The 27,157-nt window shown below is 45.1% G+C and overlaps 1 protein-coding gene across 2 annotated transcripts; it reads left to right on the plus strand.

Moving 5' to 3' along the window:
* Positions 1-75: 75 nt before the first annotated feature.
* On the plus strand, positions 76-26,063 carry LOC119387611 (acanthoscurrin-1-like). 2 transcript variants are annotated; one of them, XM_037655054.2, is made up of 4 exons: positions 76-293; positions 22,592-22,835; positions 24,699-24,951; positions 25,940-26,063. In XM_037655054.2, the coding sequence occupies exons 1-3, from the start codon at positions 282-284 to the stop codon at positions 24,905-24,907; spliced, it is 465 nt and encodes a 154-aa protein (XP_037510982.1). In that variant the 5' UTR covers positions 76-281; the 3' UTR covers positions 24,908-24,951; positions 25,940-26,063. The 2 variants fall into 2 exon arrangements, with proteins under 2 accessions (XP_037510982.1, XP_037510990.1); XM_037655062.2 differs by having other exon boundaries at positions 24,699-24,943.
* The last annotated feature ends 1,094 nt before the right edge of the window (positions 26,064-27,157 follow it).

Consider the following 27,157-nt stretch of genomic DNA (forward strand, 5'->3'; position numbering starts at 1 on the left):
GTTACAGTTTTCTCTAGGTCAGTTCCCGGCTGGAGGAGCGGACGCTTCCTCCTCCCGCTATATAAGCGCCGCTCATCCCACCGAGGCATGCCAGTTGCTTCTGCCGGGTCCCGCCGCAAGCGATAGCAGCAGCTGAAGCAGCGCAGTGCGCGGAGCGCGTGCAACCCGTCCGTCCTCTTTGCCGTGTTTTCGAGGTCCGATCGCCTCGCCAAAGGTCAGCAGCTCGCCGCCACCAAGTGTTATTTGTATCGGCGCACCGATTGGCACCAACTAGGACCATCATGAGAGGCGTGGTGAGTGTCCTCCGGCCGCTTGTTCCGGTGGAGCAGACCTTCCGGTCGTGCACCTTCGACGGACGCTTCCGTGCCGCGCGCAATGAACCGCTAGTCTGACCCTCAGCGTTATTTTTGTTTTCAGTTCGTGTAGAGAAGGCATAGTGCGCTTAGACGGCTGAAAAGCAAACCGGGTGTGCGTGTACGAAAACCGACACGCGAATGACTGTTCAGCCAATGAACAGAGGACGCTGCTTTAACTTCCTATACATGTGTCCTGTGTTGTGCTTCCGTCAAACAGTGAATTCTCGCCAACTAGCCCAAACCGTTCGTCGTCAGATGGGACGCGTCTATCGTTACAGTGATACAACGTAACTGCAATAATTTTATACGTAAGGATTTGGCCTTCAGGGCTGCAACAAAACCGGTGAAAGAAACCATTCCGCGGACTGCGCATTGTGCATATAATTCAGCAATGCATTTGCAAGTTTCTTGATCTTCATCCGACGGCTGTAGTTTTGCGATGAATCGGACTCCACTAAGGTATAAGGACGCCCTGAGCATGATGGCGCGCGCATCAGCGTTAGGTCTAACCAAGCGCGAGAATTTGCCGTAGCAACATGAAGAGGACACTTATAATACGTTCCTTATACCCTCGCTCGCGACTAAAGATATTTAAAAATGACTGAAAAATGCGGTTCACCAACTGAGAGTATTCTTCCTAGAGTATGGTATAGGAGTCTTCTATAGTTTCTGTATAGCCATCGGCAAGCTGCTCAGGGCAAACTCTATTTAATCACAACCAATTCAGTCGCCCAGAACGGAGCGTCATTAACAGGAAATCAACACCATCGCTACAGGAAGTCATGTAAAATGATCTATATATTCACATGTCCTTACCAGTGTCTCTTCTGCTTTTCTAAGCGAAACTAGTCATTCTCTACAGTAGCAGCGCCGATAATTTTCAGTTTATACTGTAACAATAACTCATGAAAAGTATACGAAGGCACGAGTTGAAGCTCGGACCGGTGCATTCACTGAACGACAGCCCGAGCATTGAAAGCAGCGGTTCAACGTGATACTCGCCTTCGTATGATAACTTTCTTGGTCTACACCTAAAGGGAGGTCGGGTTTTGCGCCCAGGGTAAAATTGTAGCTTTGGAAGAAATCAATCTGAACGTCACTGTTAGTTATATTTCACAACAAATCATGCACTGAAAACTCTACCGCAAAGGTGGTACGATAGCTTCGGTGTTGCAGTTGCAAGCGTATATATACGGAAAAAATGAACAAGGAAGATGAAAACAGTACGCAAATATATCTGCAACATCAATGCGAAAAACGTGTCCTTGCTGTGGTTTACCTGCCACGGTTGTCTAGTGGTTATGGCGCTCGACTGCTGACCCGGAGGTCGCGGGATCGAATACCGGCCGCGACGGCCGCATTTCGATGGCGGCGAAATGCTCGAGGCCCCTGTACATAGATGTAGGTCAGGGGCGTAGCCAAGAGGGGGGTTGGGGGGGTTCAACCCCCCCCCCCCCCGAAATTCTTCAATTTTGCTTGTGTATATAGGCACGCACACATACATACACACGCACGAACATACATAAAGTATGGTTGAACCCCCCCCCCCCCCCGAAAAAAATTTCTGGCTACGCCCTTGATGTAGGTGCACGTTAAAGAACAGCAGGTGGTCAAAATTTCCGGAGCTCTCCACTACGGCGTCCCTCATAACCATATCGTGGTTCTAGGATGTAAAACCATAACAATCACCAATCATTACTGTGGTTTGCAGTGAGAAAGTATAATCAGGATCTCACGAGCGAAATCGTGCCGATAGAACGCTGTACATCACGTTACAAATAGTATCTCTAAGATGTCCAATATTTGAACTTAGCTTCATATCCAACTCTTCCTGAAAATCAACACGCGTGCATGTTTATATAGAGAGGTCACACCTGTAGCCGATGCTCAAATTATCTTCTTAATCCACTGCGGTGTGCTACTGCTACTGAACACGAGGTCACAGGTTTGGTTGCCGGCAGCGACGGCTGCATTTCGATGAAGGCGTAATCCAATAACACCCGTGCATACTCAGATTAAGGTGCACGTCAAGCTGCACAAGGGGGTCAAAAATAATTTAGAGCCATCCGTGACAGCATCGCTCAAAACCAATTGCAGTCCCAGGAATTTAAGCTGCGCTACCACGTCATTTTCGTAAGCGAAATTACGCCCTTTAGGCATCACGGGCAGAATTTAAACCATTTTGCGTTCGTAAATGAATTTTTTTCATTGGCTGGCTGCTTTAATATCCTATTTAGTAACAGGATTGGATGAACGTTTCTTTTTCTTTTCTTTTTTTTTTACGAAATGTTCAAGAATAAGAGCTTTCTGTGAATATGGATCTAATTTTTGATGGCGTATCATGAGTTAAGAGTTGATATGTTCTGCCTACACAAAAAAAGGCACGAAATTCGGTACCAATTCGATGTCGTTGGCATTATATTTCATGAATAAGGCAAACGAGATAGATAGATAGATAGATAGATAGATAGATAGATAGATAGATAGATAGATAGATAGATAGATAGATAGATAGATAGATAGATAGATAGATAGATAGATAGATAGATAGATAGATAGATAGATAGATAGATAGATAGATAGATAAAATCAAATTAAGAGTACTAGGGCCCTATTAACGAAGCTTTTTATTCGTACATGATCTGCGCACTTGATCAACTGCCGTCACAAATGATATGTCCATCACCTGGGTTTTGTTAAATTTTGTCTTAAGAGCAATTTAAGCATAAAAGCTTCTTATGAATACGGGGTGCCTGGAGCTAAATTTCATTTCACGAAATCTTTCGTTTGCAAGTGCCGTTTGCCACTGGCCGACCGTCTTCTCTAATTGTTGTGAGCTCTCAGGTTTGGATGAATTTTTTTTTGCGAACAAATCCAGCTTTACTGCAAATTCCATGTAATTCTGATGGCGGACATAACAATAATAGGGACAACTGGTCAATGACACACAATACTCATGAATAAGAAGATTTTCAAATTCCGGTCCGCGTTCATTCATACCTCCCACTCTGGAATGGATTTCTCGTAAGCGAATATGCCAGCCAGTCGCGATGTCGAACATACGTGTTTCATTGACAAAGGTTGCCGGCAAATAAAAAAACTGCCCTCAAAACTAAAATGTCCGCGAATTCCACCCGGCCCTTGACTAGTGAGAAAAATATTTAATGCAAAAAGAATTCCTCCCTCGCAGCGTTGCGTTGATATCGCTTTAGCTGACAGATATTTTCACCTTCAATAACTGAGACCCTGATTAATTAGACGCTGAATTTTAACTACGGTCTGATAGCCAATAATAATAAGGGAAGAAGTCAGTAAACAATAGGCGGAAGCAGGCGCGCATCACTAACAGGCAGATTCCTCATTACCGATTACCTCTATGTGTAGCAACAAGTTAAAAATTATGCTAATGACGGAAGGATGTTGTCACGGTTTCTCTTGCCATATAGCACGATGGTTACTTCGAAGATCAGACCTCGTGACATCAGACCTCGTCGATCAAACCTCGTGACAAATTTCTGTGAATTGTTCTGACACTCCACTCAACTCTCAAGACTGCACTATTATGCTGCACGCAGCCTTTTCTGACCATGGCTTCGTCAGCAGAAAGCTGCAGTTTTGCAGAATAACATAAAATCATCGCGACAACTCCCCGTTCTTGAACAGATTCCTCAATACCGATTACCGCCATTTGTAGCAACAGGGGAAAAATTATGCTGGTAATCATAGCCTAACGAAGTACACGGCCACGGCTTCTCTTGCCAAATATCACGATGGTAACTTCGAAGATTCTTAGTTCAAATCCGAATATATGAAACCCACGAACATGAGCTGAACAGCGGACCGCACTTAGTTACCTTTTTTTTTTTAAATGAAAAATGGGGAGCGTCCAAAAGCGTACATTGAGGTTGTGTAATGAAAACAATTATATAATTCACGGATAAACGTTTTATATACAGGCAAAGCACCTCACCTTTTGAATAAATGGTCTCTCACCATGTACCTCAAATCCGACAATGTGACAAGTATTTGAGAAATATGGCCGTCCGTGTTGAAATACGTGTTATGATTACGACTTATGAGTTAGTGAAAACTTAACCTATTATACACCCATTAAAACCTGTAAACCTATTAAGCACTCTGCAATGAGCCCGTCTATGAGCTTGTAAAGTGACAAGCTAGTTATAGCTTATTGCTTTAATTGGTCACGATATTTATGGCGTTTGTAGAATTCGGTAAGAACATTTTCCCATCACCTGGTCTCGATCATTAACTCCTGCGTAAAGATTATAATAGCTGACTTATTTTCTTTTATTTCGATGCAGGCTTGCCATGTAGAATTATGTTTGGTACGTGTTACACTATATGTGTATGCCTGTGTTGCTTGTTAATCTAACTGCGGTATCTGTTGACGTGCACCCAACGGCATTTAGTAGGACTTAGCAGTTAAGCAGAGGCAGAAGGAGACGCGAGCATTCCACGCGAGCTTTCCACATTAAATGAAAGCCGGACGAGTGAATCGTATGTGGAGAAAAACTGCTTCTCTTACAGAGTACGCATGCTGCTCAAATTCAAAAGGGACTTTCTCACGGATATTTCGGGTTTAGTCGTAGACTGTGTGATCGGCTGTGGTTCGAAACTCTGTGTCGCCACCTCTGTGACGTGTGCTAAACAGCTTCGCTGGTTGTCCACCTTCACAGAGTGGAATGGCTCCTTGTTTTGCTACATATACGCCAGCCCCCCCCCCCCCCCCTCTCCCCCTCGAAATTTTGATGACACATGGTGTTTTATCGAAAATAAATCATGAAAATAGGCGTTTTTCTCAAATAGTCAAGGTTTTCAGGAAGTGCCCCCCCCCCCCCCCCCCGAAAAAAATTCCTGGCTACGGGCCTGATATACGGGCTGTGATGAACGCCCGTTGATGGCCGGTCCGGCTATTTGCTTGCTTACATGATCATCGTCGATGATTACTACATGTATGCTTTAGAGGAGCGCGGCAGCGTGCGGGATTGAAGCAAGAGTTGTGTGGAAGCGACGATCTGGTTCGGACGGGTTCTGTGCCTGCTGATCAATAGCGATGTTATGAGGGCTCACAGCACAGCCTTGCAGACTTGCATCACCTGTACTTTCTGGAGCTCTTGAATTGCCGCGAATGAATCTCTGATGACTGTCTGACCGCAGGCTGCTTAGGGACGACAGCTTTCACAGTTGCATGAACCGTTTGGAGTTCCATTATCAGATCGCTGTAATGATCGCGAATCGTTGAACCTGCAGACGTGGCATGTATTGCCTAATTTTGAAGCGATGATGAGGCTCGCAGCAGTGACATATCTCGTCTCGCTGAGTGGCAGGTTTGCTTGTTGTAATATTTGCAAAATTCCAATGAGACACTGGCTGGTTATCTATACGGAGGACACCTTAGAAGCCCACCACCCGTCGCTCCATTAAACCTGGAACAAGCTGGTTTATACTTCGATATTTGCGTAACATTGAATATGCTCTAAATAGAACGCTTGCATCATTCAATACGTAACAGCCAGCGGATACGTGATTGCTGGTTTATACTTCGATATTTGCGTAACATTGAATATGCTCTAAATAGAACGCTTGCATCATTCAATACGTAACAGCCAGCGGATACGTGATGAGCAAAAGTGATAAAGGGGAGAAATCAAGCAGCTACAGCAAATGCGTATATGCTTCCATATTTCACGCAGTAATTTACATAAAGTGCAGTTTGTAGTCAATTAAAGGACCCGCCAAACTGCACTGTACTGTCATTTGTTAAACAGGGATTGTTGCCACATAAAAATGTTGTGACGAAGGTATACTTAGCTTTCGAGGTGGAAGGCTGGCATGTTATGCCTATACTACTACTACTACTACTACTACTACTACTACTACTACTACTACTACTACTACTACTACTACTAATAATAATAATAATAATAATAATAATAATAATAATAATAATAATAATAATAATAATAATAATAATATGCCTCAGTAAGCATATAATGCAGCCATTGTTAGAAAACGACAGACGAAACTTCCCTGGAATAAAGCATTGTTATCATTTATTGCAATATGTCGAACAGCAGTGCCGTCCCTGTGTTTTAGGAATTGTAATCGATAATATGTGAGGAATTGTGTAACGGCTCCTAAAGACGGCGTATTATAATACGGCCAAGAAGTGCAGAATACGTACTCCATTCTACCTCACGGACAGGGAAGGAGGAGGCCCGGTGATGGAAAGAAAAATAGTTTTAAAAAGAAACTCAATTATGGGGTTTCACGTGCGAAACGCACGATATTATTATGAGGCTTGCCGTAGTGCGATGATACCATAATGATTTTCCTCACGTGGGATTTCAATAATAATAATAATATCTGGGGTTTTACGTGCCAAAACCAAGATATGATTATGAGAGACGCCGTATTGGAGGGCTCCGGAAATTTCGACCACATGGGGTTCTTTAACGTGCACCTAAATCTAGGTACACGGGCCTCAAACATTTTCGCCTCCATCGAAAATGCAGCAGCCGCGGCCGGGATTCGATCCCGCGACCTTCAAGTCAGCAGTAGAGCGCCATAACCACTAGACCACCGTGGCGGGGCTCGCGTGGTATTTCATAACGCGCACTTAAATGTAAGAACACGAACATTTTTACATAATAGCCTCCATAGAAATACGGCCGCCACTGTCGGCATCGAACAGAAGAAAAAGCAGGAAGAAGAGTTTCGCCCAAGCGTACGACGGGCCGGATGCCTGATACGTGGAGAGGGTGATAAACGAGCCAAAGGTGCCGGACATAGGCAGGACACGGATAATTCCTGTGTACCCCATGTCTAAACGCGGAGTAGGTGTCGTATTCTGCGATATCCTATACGCCATTCGGCATTTCCTCTGCTTGCTATCAAGCAGTTGCGGTAATGAACGGCTTGTAGGCTACCCGACCGAGAAACCAGTATGATAAACTTCGTATTCATTGGGCGTGTTTCTTTTTTTTTTTTAATGAAGAACTTTTCGTGTGTTTTTTTTTTTTTTTGCCTCTTGGGCAGTTTGCTGCAGACAGGTTCCTCTCTCGCAACCTTAAGATCGTCTTCGATATTATGTGTGCGATGGTGGAACTTGAACCACGGTCCCCAGCGCAGCAGCCCGATGCTGTACGCCTAATGGGGCAGTCTGATTTATATGAATCGGGTGCATTACAACTTCACCGCTATTCATACCCTCACGGAATCTATAATGACTTAAGACGACTGACTCATGTGTCAAGTCGGACAATAGACGCCACCAGTTTTTTCCGTCTTTCTTCGTGACATCCTAAGCGCTGAGTTGATACGCTACAGAGCACCGCCTTTGATATCAGCCTGACACGCTAGAGATTAACCATAACTGAACACGTTGTAACGTATCTTCGCCCGATTGCAATATCCTCCTGGCCACGCTAGCGTTGTCGTGTCATCGCCTTGGCGTAATCGCAGCATGTACGATCGCGTCATGCACACAAAATTGCTTGCCATACACGGACATTGTTGAGAGTGACACTTTGACAAACAGCGAAATGTGCTTGGATAGCCACCTATACGTGCACATAACATTTGCTCCTACACTTGCTGGAGCGCGGATAGGATTTTGTTGTGGCTTTCGTGCTTATCTGCTACAGCTTTTCGTATTACTTCGCAATGTAACGTTCGCTGTGGGCATGGAAACGCTACATTCGAAGCATATTGTCACGTGGTCGTGGCGTGGCAATATGCCTGAAATTTGTTCACCTGCCTATTCATTCTAGAGTTAAGGACGCCTTATTACGAGTGAACACATTTTGGAACTCCTATTGTGAGGGCCAGGTGTACACTACGTATATTATGTGCTCTGTACAGATTATTACTTCGCAATGTAACGTTCGCTGTGGGCATGGAAACGCTACATTCGAAGCATATTGTCACATGGTCGTGGCATGGCAATATATAAGAGATGCCTGAAATTTGTTCACCTGCCTATTCATTCTAGAGTTAAGGACGCCTTATTACGAGTGAACACATTTTGGAACTCCTATTGTGAGGGCCAGGTGTACACTACGTATATTATGTGCTCTGTACAGATTATTACTTCGCAATGTAACGTTCGCTGTGGGCATGGAAACGCTACATTCGAAGCATATTGTCACATGGTCGTGGCATGGCAATATATAAGAGATGCCTGAAATTTGTTCACCTGCCTATTCATTCTAGAGTTAAGGACGCCTTATTAAGAGTGAACACATTTTGGAACACCTATTGTGAGGGCCAGGTGTACACTACGTATATTATGTGCTCTGTACAGATTATTACTTCGCAATGTAACGTTCGCTGTGGGCATGGAAACGCTACATTCGAAGCATATTGTCACGTGGTCGTGGCATGGCAATATATAAGAGATGCCTGAAATTTGTTCACCTGCCTATTCATTCTAGAGTTAAGGACGCCTTATTAAGAGTGAACACATTTTGGAACTCCTATTGTGAGGGCCAGGTGTACACTACGTATATTATGTGCTCTGTACAGATTATTACTTCGCAATGTAACGTTCGCTGTGGGCATGGAAACGCTACATTCGAAGCATATTGTCACATGGTCGTGGCGTGGCAATATATAAGAGATGCCTGAAATTTGTTCACCTGCCTATTCATTCTAGAGTTAAGGACGCCTTATTAAGAGTGAACACATTTTGGAACTCCTATTGTGAGGGCCAGGTGTACACTACGTATATTATGTGCTCTGTACAGATTATTACTTCGCAATGTAACGTTCGCTGTGGGCATGGAAACGCTACATTCGAAGCATATTGTCACGTGGTCGTGGCATGGCAATATATAAGAGATGCCTGAAATTTGTTCACCTGCCTATTCATTCTAGAGTTAAGGACGCCTTATTAAGAGTGAACACATTTTGGAACTCCTATTGTGAGGGCCAGGTGTACACTACGTATATTATGTGCTCTGTACAGATTATTACTTCGCAATGTAACGTTCGCTGTGGGCATGGAAACGCTACATTCGAAGCATATTGTCACATGGTCGTGGCGTGGCAATATATAAGAGATGCCTGAAATTTGTTCACCTGCCTATTCATTCTAGAGTTAAGGACGCCTTATTAAGAGTGAACACATTTTGGAACTCCTATTGTGAGGGCCAGGTGTACACTACGTATATTATGTGCTCTGTACAGATTATTACTTCGCAATGTAACGTTCGCTGTGGGCATGGAAACGCTACATTCGAAGCATATTGTCACGTGGTCGTGGCATGGCAATATATAAGAGATGCCTGAAATTTGTTCACCTGCCTATTCATTCTAGAGTTAAGGACGCCTTATTAAGAGTGAACACATTTTGGAACTCCTATTGTGAGGGCCAGGTGTACACTACGTATATTATGTGCTCTGTACAGATTATTACTTCGCAATGTAACGTTCGCTGTGGGCATGGAAACGCTACATTCGAAGCATATTGTCACGTGGTCGTGGCGTGGCAATATATAAGAGATGCCTGAAATTTGTTCACCTGCCTATTCATTCTAGAGTTAAGGACGCCTTATTACGAGTGAACACATTTTGGAACTCCTATTGTGAGGGCCAGGTGTACACTACGTATATTATGTGCTCTGTACAGATTATTACTTCGCAGCGTAACGTTCGCTGTGGGCATGGAAACGCTACATTCGAAGCATATTGTCACATGGTCGTGGCATGGCAATATATAAGAGATGCCTGAAATTTGTTCACCTGCCTATTCATTCTAGAGTTAAGGACGCCTTATTAAGAGTGAACACATTTTGGAACTCCTATTGTGAGGGCCAGGTGTACACTACGTATATTATGTGCTCTGTACAGATTATTACTTCGCAATGTAACGTTCGCTGTGGGCATGGAAACGCTACATTCGAAGCATATTGTCACGTGGTCGTGGCATGGCAATATATAAGAGATGCCTGAAATTTGTTCACCTGCCTATTCATTCTAGAGTTAAGGACGCCTTATTAAGAGTGAACACATTTTGGAACTCCTATTGTGAGGGCCAGGTGTACACTACGTATATTATGTGCTCTGTACAGATTATTACTTCGCAATGTAACGTTCGCTGTGGGCATGGAAACGCTACATTCGAAGCATATTGTCACGTGGTCGTGGCATGGCAATATATAAGAGATGCCTGAAATTTGTTCACCTGCCTATTCATTCTAGAGTTAAGGACGCCTTATTAAGAGTGAACACATTTTGGAACTCCTATTGTGAGGGCCAGGTGTACACTACGTATATTATGTGCTCTGTACAGATTATTACTTCGCAATGTAACGTTCGCTGTGGGCATGGAAACGCTACATTCGAAGCATATTGTCACATGGTCGTGGCGTGGCAATATATAAGAGATGCCTGAAATTTGTTCACCTGCCTATTCATTCTAGAGTTAAGGACGCCTTATTAAGAGTGAACACATTTTGGAACTCCTATTGTGAGGGCCAGGTGTACACTACGTATATTATGTGCTCTGTACAGATTATTACTTCGCAATGTAACGTTCGCTGTGGGCATGGAAACGCTACATTCGAAGCATATTGTCACATGGTCGTGGCATGGCAATATATAAGAGATGCCTGAAATTTGTTCACCTGCCTATTCATTCTAGAGTTAAGGACGCCTTATTACGAGTGAACACATTTTGGAACTCCTATTGTGAGGGCCAGGTGTACACTACGTATATTATGTGCTCTGTACAGATTATTACTTCGCAATGTAACGTTCGCTGTGGGCATGGAAACGCTACATTCGAAGCATATTGTCACGTGGTCGTGGCATGGCAATATATAAGAGATGCCTGAAATTTGTTCACCTGCCTATTCATTCTAGAGTTAAGGACGCCTTATTAAGAGTGAACACATTTTGGAACTCCTATTGTGAGGGCCAGGTGTACACTACGTATATTATGTGCTCTGTACAGATTATTACTTCGCAATGTAACGTTCGCTGTGGGCATGGAAACGCTACATTCGAAGCATATTGTCACATGGTCGTGGCATGGCAATATATAAGAGATGCCTGAAATTTGTTCACCTGCCTATTCATTCTAGAGTTAAGGACGCCTTATTAAGAGTGAACACATTTTGGAACTCCTATTGTGAGGGCCAGGTGTACACTACGTATATTATGTGCTCTGTACAGATTATTACTTCGCAATGTAACGTTCGCTGTGGGCATGGAAACGCTACATTCGAAGCATATTGTCACGTGGTCGTGGCATGGCAATATATAAGAGATGCCTGAAATTTGTTCACCTGCCTATTCATTCTAGAGTTAAGGACGCCTTATTACGAGTGAACACATTTTGGAACTCCTATTGTGAGGGCCAGGTGTACACTACGTATATTATGTGCTCTGTACAGATTATTACTTCGCAATGTAACGTTCGCTGTGGGCATGGAAACGCTACATTCGAAGCATATTGTCACGTGGTCGTGGCATGGCAATATATAAGAGATGCCTGAAATTTGTTCACCTGCCTATTCATTCTAGAGTTAAGGACGCCTTATTAAGAGTGAACACATTTTGGAACTCCTATTGTGAGGGCCAGGTGTACACTACGTATATTATGTGCTCTGTACAGATTATTACTTCGCAATGTAACGTTCGCTGTGGGCATGGAAACGCTACATTCGAAGCATATTGTCACGTGGTCGTGGCATGGCAATATATAAGAGATGCCTGAAATTTGTTCACCTGCCTATTCATTCTAGAGTTAAGGACGCCTTATTAAGAGTGAACACATTTTGGAACTCCTATTGTGAGGGCCAGGTGTACACTACGTATATTATGTGCTCTGTACAGATTATTACTTCGCAATGTAACGTTCGCTGTGGGCATGGAAACGCTACATTCGAAGCATATTGTCACATGGTCGTGGCGTGGCAATATATAAGAGATGCCTGAAATTTGTTCACCTGCCTATTCATTCTAGAGTTAAGGACGCCTTATTAAGAGTGAACACATTTTGGAACTCCTATTGTGAGGGCCAGGTGTACACTACGTATATTATGTGCTCTGTACAGATTATTACTTCGCAATGTAACGTTCGCTGTGGGCATGGAAACGCTACATTCGAAGCATATTGTCACGTGGTCGTGGCATGGCAATATATAAGAGATGCCTGAAATTTGTTCACCTGCCTATTCATTCTAGAGTTAAGGACGCCTTATTAAGAGTGAACACATTTTGGAACTCCTATTGTGAGGGCCAGGTGTACACTACGTATATTATGTGCTCTGTACAGATTATTACTTCGCAATGTAACGTTCGCTGTGGGCATGGAAACGCTACATTCGAAGCATATTGTCACGTGGTCGTGGCATGGCAATATATAAGAGATGCCTGAAATTTGTTCACCTGCCTATTCATTCTAGAGTTAAGGACGCCTTATTAAGAGTGAACACATTTTGGAACTCCTATTGTGAGGGCCAGGTGTACACTACGTATATTATGTGCTCTGTACAGATTATTACTTCGCAATGTAACGTTCGCTGTGGGCATGGAAACGCTACATTCGAAGCATATTGTCACATGGTCGTGGCGTGGCAATATATAAGAGATGCCTGAAATTTGTTCACCTGCCTATTCATTCTAGAGTTAAGGACGCCTTATTAAGAGTGAACACATTTTGGAACTCCTATTGTGAGGGCCAGGTGTACACTACGTATATTATGTGCTCTGTACAGATTATTACTTCGCAATGTAACGTTCGCTGTGGGCATGGAAACGCTACATTCGAAGCATATTGTCACATGGTCGTGGCATGGCAATATATAAGAGATGCCTGAAATTTGTTCACCTGCCTATTCATTCTAGAGTTAAGGACGCCTTATTAAGAGTGAACACATTTTGGAACTCCTATTGTGAGGGCCAGGTGTACACTACGTATATTATGTGCTCTGTACAGATTATTACTTCGCAATGTAACGTTCGCTGTGGGCATGGAAACGCTACATTCGAAGCATATTGTCACGTGGTCGTGGCGTGGCAATATATAAGAGATGCCTGAAATTTGTTCACCTGCCTATTCATTCTAGAGTTAAGGACGCCTTATTAAGAGTGAACACATTTTGGAACTCCTATTGTGAGGGCCAGGTGTACACTACGTATATTATGTGCTCTGTACAGATTATTACTTCGCAATGTAACGTTCGCTGTGGGCATGGAAACGCTACATTCGAAGCATATTGTCACGTGGTCGTGGCATGGCAATATATAAGAGATGCCTGAAATTTGTTCACCTGCCTATTCATTCTAGAGTTAAGGACGCCTTATTAAGAGTGAACACATTTTGGAACTCCTATTGTGAGGGCCAGGTGTACACTACGTATATTATGTGCTCTGTACAGATTATTACTTCGCAACGTAACGTTCGCTGTGGGCATGGAAACGCTACATTCGAAGCATATTGTCACGTGGTCGTGGCGTGGCAATATATAAGAGATGCCTGAAATTTGTTCACCTGCCTATTCATTCTAGAGTTAAGGACGCCTTATTAAGAGTGAACACATTTTGGAACTCCTATTGTGAGGGCCAGGTGTACACTACGTATATTATGTGCTCTGTACAGATTATTACTTCGCAATGTAACGTTCGCTGTGGGCATGGAAACGCTACATTCGAAGCATATTGTCACGTGGTCGTGGCGTGGCAATATATAAGAGATGCCTGAAATTTGTTCACCTGCCTATTCATTCTAGAGTTAAGGACGCCTTATTACGAGTGAACACATTTTGGAACTCCTATTGTGAGGGCCAGGTGTACACTACGTATATTATGTGCTCTGTACAGATTATTACTTCGCAACGTAACGTTCGCTGTGGGCATGGAAACGCTACATTCGAAGCATATTGTCACATGGTCGTGGCATGGCAATATATAAGAGATGCCTGAAATTTGTTCACCTGCCTATTCATTCTAGAGTTAAGGACGCCTTATTACGAGTGAACACATTTTGGAACTCCTATTGTGAGGGCCAGGTGTACACTACGTACATTATGTGCTCTGCAGAGATTAAACAGTACACGCGATCGCAACATAACTGTTAGATTAATTAACATAAAGATAACGTAATGTCAGCAGATTCCACGGATTTTCAGCATCGTCGTGTGCTTGTCCACATACAGTTGGTCAGTTAATGCGCATGTTTCGTGCAGGCAAGTTGAGTTGGCCTGGCAGCCTGGATTGGTCAGTTGCACTGACTTAATGACTTCCTTATTTGCTCTCCTTTCATCTAGTGCGCTATAGATATAGCCTTAACCAGTGTCCGTACCTTCTGCATACTCGCTCATGGGCCTCTTTCACTATACTGAAGCTGCACTTTACATACGCACCAATGATGAGTGTCCAAGCTTTCTGCGGCATCGAACATGGCGGAATTACTTCGCGATGTCATATTAGCCCATACATTTAACTGCGAACAAGTCTAAACCGACTAATACGTGTCATCACGCTTCTAAGTGCGGTTAAAAGTTTAACGGTTAAGTGTGACTCTGGCTTCAAGATGTACGTTTGGGACTTCACTGATTAAGGAGCGCTTCTACGTCGTCATCTCCATGTAAGGCATTGTAACCAGGGGTCAAACTCACAAAGTTTTTCGTTCGTAAGGGATCGTTGCCATTGGCCCACCGATGATTATACGCCCAATATCGTTATTGGCCAGCATTGCTGTTACGAACAATACTAGCGTAAGACGCTTTTGTGAATGCGAACCAGCTTGTTCTTGATTTTTTTTTCTTGTGCGCGCTTCAATTTATTCTGATTGTACGCCCGTGCAGGAGCCCGCAACTCGAAAAACAAAATGTTTTTGGAGCGCCTGTTAACGCATGAGCCCTCCAAGCAACGTTGTCTTGTGCGTGTATCTTCGCGAAGCTGGCCGTTTCAGTGCAGCACACCCAATGATGGGGATGCGATATGGTAGTTGTTCGAAGAACAACACTCAAATATCAGAATCATAAGGGAAAAGGTTAATGGGCGCCGGCCGTGACCTTTGATGCGGTTAATTGCAAAGAAACGGCTGCATTTTGCCAACAGGTGCATTTCGCTTTCGTAGATAACGTCTTTAGATCATTTTCCAAGAATTAAACTCCTAGTGTTTGAAGGAGCCTAAAGTTTACGCGGTCAAAAAAATCCGCTGCCAGTTGTGACAACGCAACAGCGTTCTACGGACTGCTCTAACAAAAACAAGATGCGATGTTCAGCATATAAGAAAGAAAAAAAAATGTCATGGAAGGAAGAGACGGCAGCAAATATCTTGATAAAAATTGTCCATTGTTTTCCGTCCATCCGCACTCTTTGCGTGTCTACTACCTCACAAACAATCCAACAAAGTAAAATAAGCCATTGGCACAACAAGCAGTAAAGAGCGGCCGGTATCGTCAGCTAAAAGAAGCAAAGTACGTCTTGTTATAGAAGCGTCTTGCCGCGAGGAAGCGCCAAAGCGATAACAGCCACCGTTGAACAGGCAACGCGAAAGACATCTTGGAGCCGAATGCACGGGAAAGGGAGGAGCAAGCTATACAAGGCAGGAGCGAAAACAAAAATACCAGAAACGGGCGGCAAAAGCAAACAAGATGGCTTGAAAGGTTCCTCGAGAGGTCGTCGGCGAAAATTGGCCGCCAAACAGCGTTAGGAATGCGCGGCAGCCTGCAGCGAGAAACGAAAAACGAAAGCGCATCATGATTCGTCTTTGTGCGGCTCTCGTCTTGGAGCACGGAATAAGGACGGCCGGCGCGTGCTTGATGGTGTTCCTCTTCCCCCTGCAACATTCACCTCCATGGCCTGGGGCGCCCACCATCCCGCGAGAAGCGTCGGTTCGCCACCCTCCCTCTAACGCGCATTGGCCCGGGTATAGCCGACTTGCGGTGATAGAAAAAGATGATGGTGGCGCGTTCTCTTTCGGCATCGCCAAGGTGAAGGCCGGCGATACGCCAATCACGCAGGGTCAGCGACTCCTGCATCGCGTACTACCACGCGCGCGCCTGTGGAAGAGGGGGTTAGCGGAAAGTCGGGAATTGGACAGCCGGGTCCCCCCCGAGCCCCTCGCCGTTGAACAGCCAGGACTTCGCTTCCTCCCCCCTTTTGCGGGGTCTTGAATTTGGGTTATCCGCAGACCAGCGAATCTTATGCAGATCCACGCCTCGCTGTTTAGTAGTGCTTCCCTCCCTTCCCTCCTCTCTCCCATTCGTGTTGGTTCGTTACTGCCCGCTGCTCGCGGCGAGGTGTTCAAACGAGCCGTGCAATGGATGCCGCGCTGGCGCTGGAACCCGAAACGAGTTCTCCCTTTGGCGTAAGAGCATGTGAAAAGGGAGGGGGGGGGGTCGCACCCGGCGTCCCGTACGAAGCGGCGGTGGCGGTGATCGCCGCCAGCCTGTCAGCTGCCCAGAGGAGCGATGGCTCGCGGTGCGCCTGCTTTCGTCCAAATGTGCCATTTAGAGTGATACCGTGACCGTGGTGTCTATTATTTAGGAATATCGCCGGTCATGCGGCGCGATGCCTATCGGGATGCGCCGAACAGTGTTCGCAAACAGCCTGTCACGAACGGTCTGAATATCACGGCCTCGATCGGCACAAGATTGCGCCTGCCAACAAGACGAGCTTTATTGTGTATATGACGGCCCATTCTGCGCAGGCTGCGCTCCTCGAATCGACCGCCATTCATGTCGGGGCCGCTATGCTGCCGCAGTGGTCGCCCCATTCACGCCGCATCGGGGGCCAGAATTTGTCGATAGCCCGTAGTCCGCGAACACTGCTCGTGTTCTCTCCAGCAGATCAACTGGAGCATAACAGCCGTGACCCGTCTAGCACTCAATCAGAGAGATGTGCTTGCCCTGCCATTATTGAATGGATCGCGTTAGCAGCTTTGCAAGCCTGGGTGCGATTGCGGATGAAGCGTGCACAGTTTGCCGCTTAAGTACACAAAAGAACTTAAATGGGAAGCATCCGGGGAATCGGACAATCAAAACACGTCCTTACGGTTCTCAATAGTGCCATAGCGAAATTTCGCAGCACATTTACTGTAAGAAAAGTAAAAAATCAGAGAGGAGCCCGATTGAAATGCAACGCTATATACAGGGTGTGTGCGTGCGTGTGTGTGTGTGTGTGTGTGTGTGTGTGTGTGTGTGTGTGTGTGTGTGTGTGTGTGTGTGTGTGTGTGTGTGTGTGTGTGTGTTTGTTTGTGTGTTTGTGTGTGTGTGTGTGTGACAATACAGATTTTTTATAAAAAGGCTATGACTGTCAGGCCCTTGTCGTCTGCGCAAACGAATTCTACGCCGATGCGTACAAATTCTGCCACACTTAAAGTTACATTCATATGAGTAATTATAAAACATTAATCAATTAACCTTTTAATTATTAACTTTAGGGCCGTTGTTTACATGGAAGAGTTGCAGGGCGTGACGATTTATGCCACAACCCATTTTTAAAAATCACGAGAAACGCACGTAATTTGCGATAATAATCACCGAAATTCGAGACGTTGCAGTGAGAGCTCTTACTCTACCTATGCCATAAATGGTAATGAAATGACTATCTTGAAGAAAACGTTCGTTGTGCTTCATTATTTCCCTTATAGCGCAAAAATAAGAGCACAAGGTAATAAGGGCATCTAGTTCTTTTAGACGACCCAGACGAATGTTATACAGACCACGGGGACGGCCGTTCCAACCAAAGAGGTGACCTGGGCTCCAGCCCTGCGGGCACGTCCACCCAACGGATTGAAGGAGCAGGGACCGAGTTAACGAAGCTTCTTGTTCCTGCGCAGTCTGTTCCATTGACTCCCCCTATTCTTCCCTAATAGCATGTATTGTATCAAAATTGATTATTTTTATTTTTATTTTTTTTGCGCCAAGATAGGTCGTAAGAGAACATTCTTATCAATCCGGAAGCTCGACATGTAATATTAGCGAAGGCAGCCAAAGATTGGCAAGGAGCTTTCACGAGCGAAAATTTTCGTGAATATCGCCCGTGGCTTGCACGGCGTGTTTATCCAATTCCAGCGCGTATTCAGCAGACTGCTCTCACTGTTCAAGCAGTTGTACACAGTCGTTCGTTTCCTTGCTTCTATTGTTTATAATAATGGCCAAACAGAGCAAACGTTTTCATATTTATACAGAAAAACGGTCGACGTTGTGCCCCGCGATAACTTATGTTACAAATAATTATAGAAAATGGATTTAATTAGACTCTCAAAAATTTTTATGCTCGAAGGTAGAAATGTACAATTTGGCAGATGAAAATTTATGGGCAGCCACCAGACGCTCTGTCTTAACTTGGACACTAACAGCATTGACGAATGAAGTGAGAAGCGAGAAATGGTGTTGATTTTTTTTTAAATTTAGTTTGAACTTGGTGCAAGTAAAAAGAAAGGCTACTTTGTCTCCGGAGCCAAACAATATAGGTAGATCAGTGTCAAATAACATAAGCTGGAATAACGACATAAATAAAAGTTGCTCATCCCCTTTTCATGAACTCTGGGGGCGACTGACACACTCTCATCCGTTTTCATCAAGAGTACTCGTATCCTACAAAAAGATTAATTGTTGTCCACCCGATTATAGCACGAATAGGTGGATGATATGCGAATTTTTCAGAAAGAAAGCTTTCCAATCGACTAAAAACGCGTCGTGATTTGGAATTCGAACTTGGCACCACAGGCCTTTTTTGGAGCAGTTTCTCGATCGTCTGAGCTAACCGGGCGAATGGCAGGCCGACACAAGGCCTAAATATATCTGTGGCGTCGGAGCCGGGTGAATTTTTTGTCAACAGGGAAGCTTCGTTTCTGGAAAAAATCTACATGGATTCTCGTATTTGTAGCATTGTGCTCTAATTACGTAGATGAAAGTTTTCTCTTTCATTAACCTTACTCAACCTTGCGGACACCGCAGAACTGATTTACCCTCCAAAACTGTGCTAAATCTGACAAGCCTTACAGAAGCCTTTGATCATAGAAATCACCTCATACATCACTTATAACGCCGTTGCTGAAATATGCGAACGTCATTTCGGGCCTATGCACCAAAAATAACACTGGAGCATTGTAATGCATCCAGAGAAAAGCTCTCGTTTTATGATATTACTTACAGCCATCGGGACTTTACCTCTAACGAATGCAACCGCCGCAAGTAACAAAATCATCCACCTCGAACGCGGCAGTTACTCACGTGGAATTCCGGTGTCACCGAGGAACCCAGTGAATGAACATGAATATAATAGGAGGAATGCAAGCGAGAACAACTGGGATATGTCTTGGGACACATCAACGACTGGTAGACGTCTGTAACAACGAATTCTTCAAAGGCAGAAGTTAAATAGCGCTCGTGAGGCGATATGTTGTCAGAGTCACTGAAACGCCTCTTGTTGGCACATATCTATATGAAGACACAGACCTGCTACGGCGTCAGCACGAGCGGCCTGCCCGTTTTCTGCCCCCTCGGAAGTTCTTTGTCTGGCTCATCACGTCAACTGTGCCAGGCATGAAATAACTCTGCGCAGAACTGAACATTTTCACTCTGCCACACAATATCCACATACTGCTAAGGACAACATCGTCGCGTCTACACGGACGACTCTGTGACAACTGATATTCTGCCATAGCTGCGTTCGTACCGTAAACATGCGTCACTATTTCCGGGAAGCTCATTCACAGGACCACAACCACCGTTATGAAGCTGGCTGCACTAAAAGGAGCTTCCACTTGCCTATTAAAACGGTCCCTGGGTCATCTTTAAAGATTCACGTACCGACATATTAACCTTAAAATCGCCATGCACAAATGAACACAACGTCAACTGCTTACAAACCGAAGCAGCACAACACTGCTCGGCTGTGACGGCCTTCTGTCTGCGAAGTGTTGGATTGCTGGTTCAGCCCAAAGCTCTGCGAAAAAACTCCCGATACCTTACTTTAGGAGCAACTCAGTTCTTGTGTGTATGGTTGTGTGGAGCGTATATCCTGCTGGCGGGACTCCCGAGATGAGGACAGCAGTATGGACTCAAAAGCAATTACGGTCCTTTGTGCGAGTTTTGCAAGCCATGTGATCTCAGTAGGCGTGATCGAGCATGCCTGCACCGTATTTATCAAAACGAAAACAGTCGCCACTCTGCCCCGCGTGCAACCGTAAGGAAAGACGCAGCTTTAATCTTCCCTGGCAGGTATAATGTCTGAACGGAAAATTCACCAAAGGCCGACACCCCTTGAGCTAAGCGACGCTACTTTCCCATGGACTGCCTCTGCATGCCGCGCATAGAAGGCTCTTTGAAGTTTCCTTAGAGACACGGATCTCATTGAGGTGCTATATTTGTGTAGTGCTGTGGTGTGTTTTGTTTACGTTCTGTATCTGTCGCGCACAGTGAACGTTATTTCAGTTTTCCTTACACCCGTCAGGAATAGCGCCCTGTAGACGTGCAGCCATGCAGGCCTCTCTCAATAGTATTCATTATAAAGCCTCTTTCTCTCTCTCAACCGGTTTTTCTAACGAGCACTACGGCTTCGTGCTTGGTTACTTGTGGGAGCTTTCTCATCTCGAAAGGGGGCCCTATATAGATCTGGGAGGTTTCTACGCGTCCCTTGCCTCTCTGCTTTCCCCGTCTTCCCTTCTATAACCCCGGAACAGTTTAAGTGTGCGCGAAAACGCGAGACAGCTACAATGTCCGTGGTCCATTATCTTTCACTACGACAATAATTGCAGCAACAATGGCGCAGAATGAATCTGCCGTCGTAGTACGTCCCTCTTCCCACGAGGGCATTGCGATTGGGGCTATGGACAAATACCGATTCGACGCATATGTAGCTCAGGCAAGATATTTATCGCACGGTGTGGCGAAGCTTCATTTAACGTTCACCCTTCTTCGTCACATTGCGGTTGCACTGCGAGCCGCGCTTCATGGGACCGCGTGCACAATCAGCCAAGTTGAACTAATAGTTTAACGCTAGTCACGTGGGTCTACGCGGTCATCTTGAAATGTAGAAACACGCCGCTAGATTTTAATGACGATTATCTCTAACAATTTGATATGAACATGTACTGTGAGATTATATAACTAGTTGGAAAACTAATGTAATTGCTTCACTTAATGAAAATATTGCTCTAGCTTTTCTTTCCAACGATGTCAGCTTGACCAGGTAATTCCTATGTGGTTACGCACCTTGGGTAAACTTCCCATGCTTTCTTTTTAAGTGCTTAAAGCTAACTTGTATATACTATAGACTATGTTACGTAATGCATATGGGCGCCGCCATCATGAGCTCTTAAACGAATGTTTTCTTATTTTTGTATATCTGACGCGAACTGATAAAGTCAGGAACGCACCAACCCAACAGTTTTCATGTGTATACGCCCAGCGTAACACTGTTCGCTTAGTTGTTCAAGATACAACACGGCAAGGTTAACAGCCCAGCATGGCGGCACCGCAACCCGTCCGTAAAATAGTCTATACTGCAGTCACACTGCAGGAAGAATCCGACAAACTTGTCCGAGTCATACTTATATCTTAACTCTGTATTTTGACCGACTGAATTAACCTCTTCATTCTTTCTTTGTTCCTGCAGACGATTACATATTGAAATGCACTTCCATATTAATTGTTTCACTTGCCTGAAAATTTAAAATCCCACGAATTCAGTGAAGTTCTTTTTTTTTTCTTCCTGAAGTATGTCAGTCTCAGATAAGTGTCACAAATCTTGTAGACTCACTACGTCAATTTTAGAACTGTTTTTATACTTCGGACTATTATATGTTGTTATAATTATGTTGTCAGAGTACTGAACTCTTAAACATGGCCGTAATATTCTTTTGTAAGCGTTTAATTAGTAATATTTTTGTATTTCTTGATTTTCTTTCTTGGTCATTCAACGCCTGCAGTATTATAAATAAATAAATAAATAAATAAATAAATAAATAAATAAATAAACAAATCGAACCCACTGTGAGTGAAAAAAAAGGTCGCCTATTCTTCTCGCGGACCTGTCACGAGATGTTGAAACCGGAAACCCGAACCGAAGTCGCTCCTAGTCCGTGAAAAAGAAAAAAGAAAGAAAGAAAAGAAATGGTCGTGAGTTGTCGCCTGAATAAATCATTAGAAGACCCAAAGCCGCATTTTCTGCATAATATGCCTCTTTGTTTCTATTTCATACTGTTGGTGCTGGCTTGAAAACACAACCACTATTCTCTACCGCAGGCACTGTCTGCCGTGTGCCTTCTGTGCGCCCTGGTCCACATCGAAGCCGGCGGCGGCGGCGGTTACGGGGGAGGCGCCGTCATCGCGAAGACCACGCCCGTCCTCATCGCTGCGTCCAAGCCTGTTCTCCCAAGCATGGGAAACGCTGCCCACTACCTCGGCTACGCGGGCAGCGTCTTCGAGCAACTGCTGAGCTTCAGCGGACACTATGGCCTCCCCAGAGGTGGCGGTGGAGGGGGCAAAGGTACGAGCCCACATGGGCTGGGTAAATCGAGGAGGAAGCGGATTCCCCAAGAGAGCGGTGACCCCATCCGGTTGCGCGAAGCCTGAGCGCCCCTGTTCATTCAGACAGACACCCTTCACTTAACCTACGATGACGCACATGAACTTGGGAACAGAAGCTTATACTGCAAGCAAACATGCACATACGTAGAGAGGGACCGTTGATACACAAGATCGATTAACAATACGGGCGGCTATCAATAGTGGTAACACGTACTGTACATGAGATCATTCAAACACGCGTCTCTCTAAGAGCGATGCTGTGCAATCGATGCGGTCAGCAAAGAGGGTTAGTTTAGTATTTTTAAGGTTAGATTTTCTTCTTGATATTGGTTATTAAAGGGGCCCTGCAACGCTTTTTCAAGTAATAAGTAATCATCGAATTGCTTCATTAAATGAGTTTATCGCCTCACGAATCGACTGCCGCAAGAACGTTTAGAGTCCGCCAAGTACGAGCGGAATTACAGGGCTTTGTCGCACGCTTTAAGCCCTTTTCTTTCTCTTTTAGTCTCAGCGAGCACGCTGGAAGTTACGCAGGGCGGGGGGGGGGGGGGGGAGGGGGGGGGACAAGGGGGCAAGGAGATGCGTCCTTTCGTCAGCGCGCGTCATGACCTCGAGCAGTTTCTTTTCTTTTGATTCTTCGAACACGCGGCTTACTTTCAGTGCGATCTCGAACGAGCGCGTGGGCAAGTCGCGGCATCCCACGGCAGCCGCGGTAATTAGGCAGCTCACGATGCTCAAATCAGCCAATGGCCGTGGAGTTTGTGTTTATGGCGCGGTCATTTAGCTTCTGGCATCATTTGTCGAGAGAAGAGCGAGCGATTTCTAGCCGACTTTGAGAATGAATTGTAAATTCCAGGCCGCGTGCTGCGCTGTAATGTTTGGCTCACACGTTCTCAGGAGCCTCGACTACCGATCGGCGGCGTTTTCTGACCATGCTGAAAAAGTGTTGCAGGCCCCCTTTAATATCGGTCACGCTGAGTGGCCAATCCCACGAATGATGGCGGCTCGGTGGCCTCCGAACTGCGTCTGAGCCAAATACGAAGGGTGAAAAGAAGGAAAAGACTAGTGCTAGAAAAATGGCCTCGTGACTCGTATCCACAAAAAAAAAAACCGTTGCTCTACTACAGCTGTTAGCAAAAAAAAAATTCTTGTCGAGATGTCATTGTTGACAGTAGCTGGTCATTGGCGAAGAACACTTACAAACAAAAAGCTTAGCGAATCATGCTCATTGAATAGAATTCACAATTTCACAAAGGTTTTGTTTATAAAGTGTTCTTTATTACTGTCGGGTCACCTTCGCTGTTATGTGCAACGTGAAGATTGGCTGGAAGTTTCACTTGCGAAAAATTCTAAAGAGAGTGCTCTTTGTGAACGCGGTCTCGGCTAACGGCCGCATTTACAAAAGGCTCTTAGGCTACAGTCGCTTCTAAGAAAAATTGCCAGCCAGTCCTAATATTGCGCATAGCATTTGCAAAGGGACTCAGCCAAGTGAACCATTTACAAACGACAAGCCTTGCGAATTCAGCCTCAGATTCCCATTTTGAATGGTACACAGTGGGAGAGAGAGAGAGAGCAACAGACGAAAGACAGGAAAGGTAGGGAGGTTTTCCAGAAGAAATATACGGCTAAAGCGGGAAAGCACACATTTTCACACGGTCGACTAGGGACCTCCTCCTGTCCTCGATAGGGTCAAATGCGCGTTATAACAGCTGCTCTGGCCGCGCATGGCCGGATGGACGACGAACGCTGTGAGGCGACTCCGCTGCAAGGCGAGAGGTTTACAGGCACGCGATTCTTTTGGCTCCCTTTCTTTGTTCGCCAGGTCTATTGGGTGCTGTCACTCTGCCAGTGTTCAGTGGCAATGTGGTGCTCGGCCATGGCCTGGGTGGCGGTGGCGGCGGTGGCGGTGCCTTCCTTCTGGGCCACGGCGGCGGCTACGGCGGTGGCTCCCTCAAGACCTACAAGTTGGCTCACAGCTCGTACGGAATTCCCGTCGGCTTGCCCGTCAGCTTGGCCCACGGATGGCACTGACACTACGGGAGCTGGCCCTCCCGACCATTCCTCAGCGTGAGTGTGTACGTAATTCAGTGCTACCTGCCAGCCCGATCCGGCGTTCATGTGATGCAGCCATGTGATTCTGAAAACACCTTGGGTTTGAATAGTGAACATGCAGGAAGGATGGACACGCAATTTAAACACCCACGTGCAGTTCTACATATAATGTTTGCTCGCTCGTCTTTGAATATGTGTTTGTGCGAGATCGATGTAGGTTACCACCGTTTTTCTCTTGTCCCACTCTTCGCGTAATTGCGGCCCTTACGCTCTGCGTGGGCGAGGCTTTTGTTTGCACTCGTCTGAGTTGCGTTGTGTGGGCACTTGTATCTAATGTCCCTCAGACTTAGGCTTATTTGAGCTGTGAAACCGGATACAGTCGCATTTACCACTGCTCCCTTTTTATATATATGAAATCACCCTCTCAATGAGTGGATGTCCAGTCTTCTCATTCTCTTTTGCTGTATAAGAACACGGCTATGAGCAAGAACTGGTGTATGCGCAACTTTTGCATGTATGAGTTTACGTCGCAGCCGGATGACACTTAAGAACAGCGTATACTAAACACTTTTTTTAACGCGTATGACATGAGGCCTACGCCTATCCCTTGCAATATCTCATGAAATTTTTGATATTGGCCACTTTCTCTGCTTTTGAGAATGTCATGTAACAAAACATTTTTAAATATGACGAAAGCGCATTGGATAACAAATCTGCGTGACAAGATGGTCTTTTGTGATGATATTAAAGCATGTTCTTGTATGTCTGCCACAGAAAAGATACGCGAACTGCAAAGGCGTCTCGTGCTGCAACGCCATATTGAACACACCACTGAACACATGCCACAAGTAACACGCCATCACAGACATATCAGGACAGACGCAGAATTTACGCGCCATTATTCCATAAGCTACTGTGAGCACATCCATACTCATTAACGTTCGACGACCAACATGATTTGATATGCTCACTTCAGTGCATTTATGCTTTGTTCTGTAATTCTCGTTGCAGGTAACGAACGGCACATCAACCATCTCGAATCCTGGAGAGGACACCTGTACATAATGTTTCACATTACAGCTCATTACGTTTTCCTTTTGTTCAATAAAACGCGTTTGATTTTTGCTGTTTTAAACGAGTGTTTCAGCGTGCATTTTTGCTAGAATTACTTGCGGCGGTTAAGGGACACTGCGAAAGAACACTGTAGGCTGCGGTATGAAACTTACTCTGCGTGGCGCAGTTCGTGCACGTATATATGTGCAGTAGTATATTCAAAACATAAGACCTTGTACTTCTTGTGACCGGCACCGCCAATTCCGTGCAATTCAGCGAAACCTTTAGGCCGCGTTATTCATAAAAAATACTTTCCACGACCTTAATGTTAAATTTAAGTGCCTTTAAAGGCGCTAGCCCACAGTGTTTGGTGACCTTTTAACGCGACAGTGTTAAAGAGCTCGTTTCGCAGAAATTCCGGTGTCGGCGTCAGTGTCGGCGTCGTTGGTTGTGAGCGAATAATCAGGGTTGTCCGGGACCGAATAATCAAGAAAGGTACAAATAAAATAAATTATAAAAATATTCGGTTCGAGTGAGAATCAAACCCATTCCTCCTGCGTTGCAAACAGGTGTACTACCACAGAGCGACGTCACTGCTTGAAATCGCTTCGCAAAAAAAAAAAGAAACACTACACGAATGTCTTGTAGTGGGAGGAGTCCCCTTAACGCATGTAATATTGCGTAGCAGAAGTGTAGAATTGCGGAACGAGTCGTCGTTTTAAAGGCCCACTCATTACAATGTGCTCAGGCATATTTAATCATCAGCAGCAGCAAAAGCATCAACAAAATGAGCAGCTGCGTAGGTTCGCGTGTTGTCTTACGGACACGTAGTGGGCCCTTCGCTGATTCGCAAAAGGAAGATCGAATTATGGCGTAATATGCACTGCGCAACTGTACTTGCAGCAGGCACTCTAAGATAATTTAAAACAGACAATATTACACGCACAGACGTTCGTTTCCTTGCGGCACGGTTGAGACACGCATGGATAAGCGAAGCCAGGCTAGCAATTGAGAAGGCGATGCGCACGGGGCCCGATTAAGCTATCGCGTTCTACTCTTGAAGGCGAAGCTCAAGCGTCCTCCAAGTTTTTGGTTCGCTTGGGTAGACATTAGAGTGAAAGAAGACTGTTCCGTAGGGGGCATGTGCCATCTTGATGGCACATACCCACTACAGCA

The sequence above is a fragment of the Rhipicephalus sanguineus genome, chromosome 1 (genome assembly GCF_013339695.2).
Source record: "Rhipicephalus sanguineus isolate Rsan-2018 chromosome 1, BIME_Rsan_1.4, whole genome shotgun sequence".
NCBI lineage: Eukaryota > Metazoa > Arthropoda > Arachnida > Ixodida > Ixodidae > Rhipicephalus > Rhipicephalus sanguineus.

Excerpts from the sequence above, each read along its gene's own strand:
- LOC119387611 (XM_037655054.2), top strand. Across the intron at positions 22,836-24,698 it reads TGGCGGTGGAGGGGGCAAAG|GTCTATTGGGTGCTGTCACT; the intron begins GTACGAGCCCAC and ends TTTGTTCGCCAG.